The 6,355-nt window shown below is 38.1% G+C and overlaps 1 protein-coding gene across 3 annotated transcripts; it reads right to left on the bottom strand.

Moving 5' to 3' along the window:
• Positions 1 to 949: 949 nt before the first annotated feature.
• Positions 950 to 4,707, bottom strand: LOC124704274. 3 transcript variants are annotated; one of them, XR_007003522.1, is made up of 5 exons: positions 4,456 to 4,707; positions 4,173 to 4,213; positions 3,686 to 3,775; positions 1,506 to 1,559; positions 950 to 1,207 (listed from the first exon to the last, which is right to left on the bottom strand). XR_007003522.1 is itself a non-coding variant. In XM_047236519.1 (5 exons), the coding sequence occupies exons 1-5, from the start codon at positions 4,376 to 4,378 to the stop codon at positions 1,151 to 1,153; spliced, it is 462 nt and encodes a 153-aa protein (XP_047092475.1). In that variant the 5' UTR covers positions 4,379 to 4,440; the 3' UTR covers positions 950 to 1,150. The 3 variants fall into 3 exon arrangements, 1 of the variants encoding a protein (XP_047092475.1); XM_047236519.1 differs by lacking the exon at positions 4,456 to 4,707 and adding an exon at positions 2,668 to 2,722 and having other exon boundaries at positions 4,173 to 4,440; XR_007003521.1 differs by lacking the exons at positions 950 to 1,207; positions 1,506 to 1,559 and adding an exon at positions 2,268 to 2,722.
• Between the last annotated feature and the right edge of the window lie 1,648 nt (positions 4,708 to 6,355).

Raw genomic sequence — 6,355 nt, 5'->3', positions numbered from 1 at the left:
TAGGAGGCCAGGTCCAGAGAGTCCTATCCAAACTCGACTAGGTTACATCAAGATTTAATCTATCATTTCCTTTATCGACGTCTCCTTGCCTTGTTCATCAAGAATCTGTCTTCTTGTAAGTCTTCTTTGTTGCAAACGATGTATGGGCCCACCTTAGGTCGTGACGACCATCATGGCCCCTTGTTCGGCCAAAGGAGGTAGACCAATATCAAGTACCCGAAGGATAATGCCCACATCAGTGCCCTTATGCTTATTATGTAAACTAGATTTTGATGCGCGCCTTGGCGCGCGACCTCGGTATTTCGCACTGATTATTGTTTTTGGCGCGTGACCCTGGTATTTCGCACTGATTATCATTTTGTAGTACAGTTCACAATAAGCTGAAAAAGCGCTATGATAGCATTTACACAAATGAATGATAAACCGATATTTCGAAATCCGAATATCATTATTGATTAGCTGGTTAATGTGAATACCAAGCAGTAGAAATGCATGAATTTAAATAGAAACAATCAAAACCTAGCAAACAAAAGCACTAAGTACATATAGAGTAAACACGGAAATAGGGTACACATGTCACTGACCATGTGACAATTCATAAATGTGAATCAAACAAAATTTCCTTAGTGTTATCATTCTGGTAGAATGTACCTAAGGCTGATAAGTACAATTCCCGTTACAAAACATAGGAGTGGAAACGGAGGATTTGAAGACTTGTCAACACATCATTTAGCAGACATTACTAAAAGCAGTATAGCAGATAAGCAAATCATGTCATTGAGTACTATCTAAATTCCCGTTGGTCTACATGATGTAGAACAACAGGTAGATTTGGGAAGAATGAACGTGAATGCACGACGAAAACATGAAACTATCTTCGAGTTTAAGAATATGACCATATGAGCGAAAAATTACCAGCCCCATCTGCAGCATAGAAATGCAATGCTTCTATTATGTACCTTTCAGTGTCATTGTATACGGAAAAAAAAGGGATACAATTTCTTTATTTTCAACAAAACTTTCACCCAAAGAAAGGGTCTACAAAACAAATACAATTTCTCTATTTTCTGGAGACACCTCCAATCAGTGTAAAAGCACATTCTATTTTTTACCTGGTGCATCGTAGCTAAAACCTCTAATGCTCATAGCATCAGCCTGTTCCAGCTTGCATTTTTTCTGCCATTGGAGTTTTTGAGAAAATTTGCTTCTGCATAGAATTATCTACATAAATTCCTCATCAAGTATATAGAGTACAATTATCTGCAGCTTAACTAAAATTATCAGTATGGAAACATGCGCCAAATCCATCTGTAAGCAATCTGAAATTCAGGAAGTACTGTAAACGTGAGCTAGAAAATTAGTGCATGCGTTGAGTAAAATGGAGATGGGAACTACAAGGATTAACAAAGTAATCACTTGTGCTATTTGATAGATTGGCACTGCAGATATTCATATGAAGCCATTTATACGACATGGTCAGCAAAAAAATAAAATTAGAAGCTTACCTTGAAAATACATGTGTGGTACTGTGTACTGCAATGAGCGAAAAATATATCCATCTGCAGTAGATTTTTTTTTTGGTTAAGGCATTAATTATTTATACATCTAAAAATATTATGTGGTCCAACACAATTGATGACACTGCAAAAAAATAAAAAAGGTTCATGGTAAAGCAAATTTAATCCTGACACAATTACTCGCTATTTCAGCAATTTTTTGTGTGTGGCTAATTTAATGTAGAAAAAGCATGATATATTTTCTTACAAAGGTATTTACTGATAATACTGCACATCAGTATGTAGCATTGATAATTGAATAGGTAGGAGAGGCAAAGCAGCGGACGCGAATTTTTGGCTCCTGGGTGCGGCAGCACCTGATTTGAGCAAAAAAATCAAAAAAAAACTAAAATTGAATTAAAAAATACGGCCTAAATCATGTGTGTGTAGTATGTATGTAGGTATGTGCATGTCAAGTTTCAACTTAAAATATGAAAGTACGTAGCCTACACAAAAATAACAAAACATACTGTTCATAGTATAATGAGTAGACGTATACTATTCACACTATAACAAAGTTTCATTTTCACTTTTTTGTGTGGGTCACATATGGCCGTATTTGTTTCTGAAAATTTGCACAGGTAAGTGTCAAGATGAGATTTACGTGAGGACATTATTTAAACTTTTTTTTGAAACATTTAAATAACGTTTTTCGAATTTTTTGAAATCGGGTGCGCTGGTACCTGGGTGCTCCACCATATTTTCGAGGCAAAGCACACCTATCTTGGCAATGAGCGAGCAACCCAAAAAAGAATCAGTCACTTGATATGTTCTAAACATGATCTTAAAATACTAAAGAAAGTATGGTATGCTAGCTGCAGGATCAGAACAATGCGTATTAATTATAATAGAAGAAAATGTCTCATGTGTTAAAATGGAAGTGCATGTGCACTTGGTCAAGTCGTGGCAACCAAACTCAAAATTGAAATGCATTATCTTTTCTATGTGACAGCTAATATATTTTGTTAGTGAAAATTACATAGAACACACTCACGGTTTCAGTTTAAGTAAAGATCATGCAGAGTAACCCAAAGAGGGGAGAAACCTTATTTGCTCACAAGAAAAATGTAGCAAAATACTAACAATCTCTGCTTCAGAAGTTGGAGAATACCACAGTTCCTCTGTGTGATACAAAAAGTACTTGCTTCATATGGACTAAATATGACCTAATAAAAAAATGAAAATTTATGTGTAAAAAACTAAATGACAAACTGATAGTATAAGAACAGAGAAAGAAATGATGATGTGTCAAATTTAAATATACATTCTGTTGCTTCACAGAATCTACAGGCACAAGTAGACTCCTACAACCTGTAAGTAGCTGTAAACACGCTTCACTCAAGCTTGCTCCAGCCCTCAGCATGCAAAGACATGTTCCATCGGATGATCATGTACGTATATGTTAGTGGAGTTGTTTCTTGACATTTCGTTTCTCTGAACTGCTAGCATTCCGTTTCTCTGAAAACGTTGTACATGTACTCAGTCACCAAAGAACCTTCCCTCAATACACTAAACTCCTTATTCGCAAAAAAAAAAGACACTAAACTCCTAACATCTCATTTCTCTGAATACGCTGTACATGTACATGGTACATGTACTCGGTCACCAGAGAACCTTCGCTCAAGACTCTAAACTCCTAACAACTTTTCTCTCAAAATAATGTACATGATCGGAGTACATGTACTCGGACAACAGAAAACCTTCCCTCAAGACTCACAAGCATGACCATCTACTCGGTTAATTTGCTCTAATGTCTATCTAGAATATAAACTACAAACATCACTCCATAAAAATAGTTTATGTTTCAACTTACAATACTTCTCTTACCAACAGTTCCAACATGTTTCGTAGTCCAGTTTCATTTTAGGTTGCTTTTGTACAGGTTGCCAAATAAATAGTTGGCACGAGTGAACTACTGAAATTGCCTTGGTACAGGTACACCAGAAAACAGGACAATCTAAGACCTTTTGCAGACAGATTTAATTTTAGAAGATCGACATCTAGTATATGCTCATTCCCTAGCATTTATCTTATCAACAGTTCCAAACTGAGCTAAGACGCCGCTCAGGCCCTTCACTCCGCAGGAAATTAACCAACGCAGAACCAAACAACACTGAAGATATCCTCACCTTGCTGCTGGTGAAGAGGAGCTCCTCAAGCGCTCATTCCTCCAGTGAAGGAATGAGTTTTCTATATGCAACATAGGTATAGCACTCTCTCTGAACAAAATAAGATAAGCATCCATTTGTTTAGATATGATAGCAAACAACTGAAAATCTTTAAAAAAACGCATGTACAAAATAAGAATGTACGTTCTTTGGTTTTGAATCGAATACCAAATCCATCAAAAGGATTCTTGTAGGATATAGTATATGCAATCTGAAATGATAATATGGTCATAACATTTCTACCTGTTGGTAATATATCTCCAAGAACAGAGCCAAATGAGATAAACTACATTCAAACTATAGCTGTAATTTGTGTTTTAATATCATTGTTACTAAATCGACACCCATTAATGGAAGAAAACTCGTTGAATCATGGCATAAATTATTATACTGTTTGGTTATTTTAAACACATTTCCCAAAACATACATGCACTGATTTCCTCCTTACCTTGAGCATGAGCTCCACGGCGCCCTGGCCTTGATCAGGGACTCCACACCATGAAGGTAATGCAAAAAAGTACCGATTAGGGGTTTTGCAGACAATGCCCAAAACGGATAAGTTGAAGAAAAATCTAGGAACATGGGAGGACTGCAAGAGTATTTTTTTCTTTGAACAAAGAGGAAGATCCCTACTTTGCAATGTGGATCATACATGAAAAAGTTCTAACCGTTCCATTTAGAACATCAAGATTAGGCCCTAATATTCTGTAGAAATTATCTTCAGAACACACCTGAACCAAGAGAGCAGAGAGAAATGAAAAACCTAGACCAATAGATTAGGGCCTAATCTCCTATAGAACCTTATCTATGTCGTTGATCCGGTCTATTACCCCATAAGAGAGACAAATGCCCCAGCTGTAGAAACTCAAGAAAAATACTCAATTTAATAATTCGGTGTATTCAGCATAGTTAAAATAATCAGATGCATCCTATACTTATCTGGGGATAATCTACTCGCAGACATCCAGCGAACCCTGCTCTTAATCAGCTAGGAGTAGCTTATGCCAATATAACAAAATTGAATATATTTAAGTTAAAAGCAAGCAGGATAATGGCATAAGAAATAGAAAAGACTGCTACATGCTGAACAGATGCAAGGACCAGAATATCATCCTGAATGCGGGAAATTGTAAAGATTCAAGAGAGAATATGCCACATACCCTTTGTGCCATTGGCCTGATTCACCTGGTAGAAACAATGAAAAAAGTCAAAAAAAAAGTCATCACTATTATTTCACAGGTTGAGATAAATCATATCAAAGCAAATATCAGTTTCACCAAGGGATTAGATATCACCTCTAGACTTGAGAACCTGAGCACTCTTTCTCCTTTCTGCCTCTACTTGCATATCCATAGCTTTGTTCAACCCGGTAGGAGATATATCACTGATCTCGTTAAACTCGTAACAGAGACAACTCGGAGAAAAATCTGTTTCCGCCTAATTTATAGAGATCTGCCATGCCAAGAAATATCAGAACATAAGATGACAAGCACAAATGCAATCCACTACTGACGATTCTCAAAGAACATCAGCAAGAATAAGTTCCTGGAAATGAACTACTGGCATGAATGAGCTACAAATTCAGCTACAGAACCACGTTATCAAAATAATATGAAGAAACAACTCATTACTACTGCAGTTCTTGCACATATATGCATGCATTAGGCGTTGGTACTCTACCTACAGCAACTGAAATGAAGAGATACCTGACCCGACAAGTAGCCGTACTCCGCCAGAAAGAGCTAAGACACCATAGTTGAACTGCAGCTGCTCCTATGCCACAGGTCCATGTCACCCGGTCAGTTTGGCGGCCCCTCCCTGCTGCCCGGTCGTTACCGCAGCTCCTCCCTGATGTCAGCTGGCCGACGCTGATCCACTGCCACCAGCACGCTTGCCATCCTGACTGTTGTTCCGCGAGGGACGTCGACAGATCCAATGCCGCGAACTTCCAGGCATGGCCCCTCTTCGTTCCATTGGATGACGCTTGTCGCTCTCGAAGCATGGTCGTGACGTTGAACTCGTCTGGTTTCTGTGGGTGGCTCACCATGAATAGCCTGCAACATAACCGAAATAAACAGTTTTAGCATATCATCAAGCAATGTAAGCAAATAACTCCGGTGCCATATGCATATGGCATGATGTGATCGTCCTTCTCATCCGTGGGCGCCATCAAGCTAAATGTGGTTATTTAAGATATGAATATATTAGCGAACATATATAGAAACCAATTCAGAACAAGGTTCCAAATAATTATACGTATGTTCAGTTAGATTGAAAGAATACATTGTTCAGTGCACCATACATAAAACATGACTCTAGGTGGAGCAAATATCAGCCTCCATCAAGGTTGTTCAAGCGCTTTACATTTCTATCCTGATATCAATGGTAAGAACCCGCACACCATGGTTGTGGCCGGAGAGAGATAGTTCAAGAACAAACCTATGAAGCTCAGATAACTAAAGGGCGTAAACATTTCTCAAAAGTTACACGAACATGTCCGGTGATGTAACTGGTTGCAGGATTCAAGGCCAGGAAGTCAACCAACCCAGGAACTTCCTCTGGCTGGCCATATCTCCCTGTGAAGTTGAACGAAGCTTTAATACCGACAGAAAACATTCACTTGGTAGATAT

Source organism: Lolium rigidum, chromosome 3 (genome assembly GCF_022539505.1).
Source record: "Lolium rigidum isolate FL_2022 chromosome 3, APGP_CSIRO_Lrig_0.1, whole genome shotgun sequence".
Lineage (NCBI taxonomy): Eukaryota > Viridiplantae > Streptophyta > Magnoliopsida > Poales > Poaceae > Lolium > Lolium rigidum.
The sequence above is the reverse complement of the archived record's forward strand: the minus strand, read 5'-3'. Positions and strand labels throughout refer to the sequence as shown.

What these genes read in the sequence shown, in the direction of transcription:
- LOC124704274 (XM_047236519.1), bottom strand. Translation starts at nt 4,378, where the DNA reads ATGTATGATCCACATTGCAAAGTAGGGATCTTCCTCTTTGTTCAAAGA. An exon ending in CCGTGGAGCTCATGCTCAAG is followed by an intron (nt 3,776 to 4,172) that starts GTAAGGAGGAAA and finishes TATTTTGTTCAG; the next exon opens with AGAGAGTGCTATACCTATGT. An exon ending in ACCACACATGTATTTTCAAG is followed by an intron (nt 1,208 to 1,505) that starts GTAAGCTTCTAA and finishes AATTCTATGCAG; the next exon opens with AAGCAAATTTTCTCAAAAAC.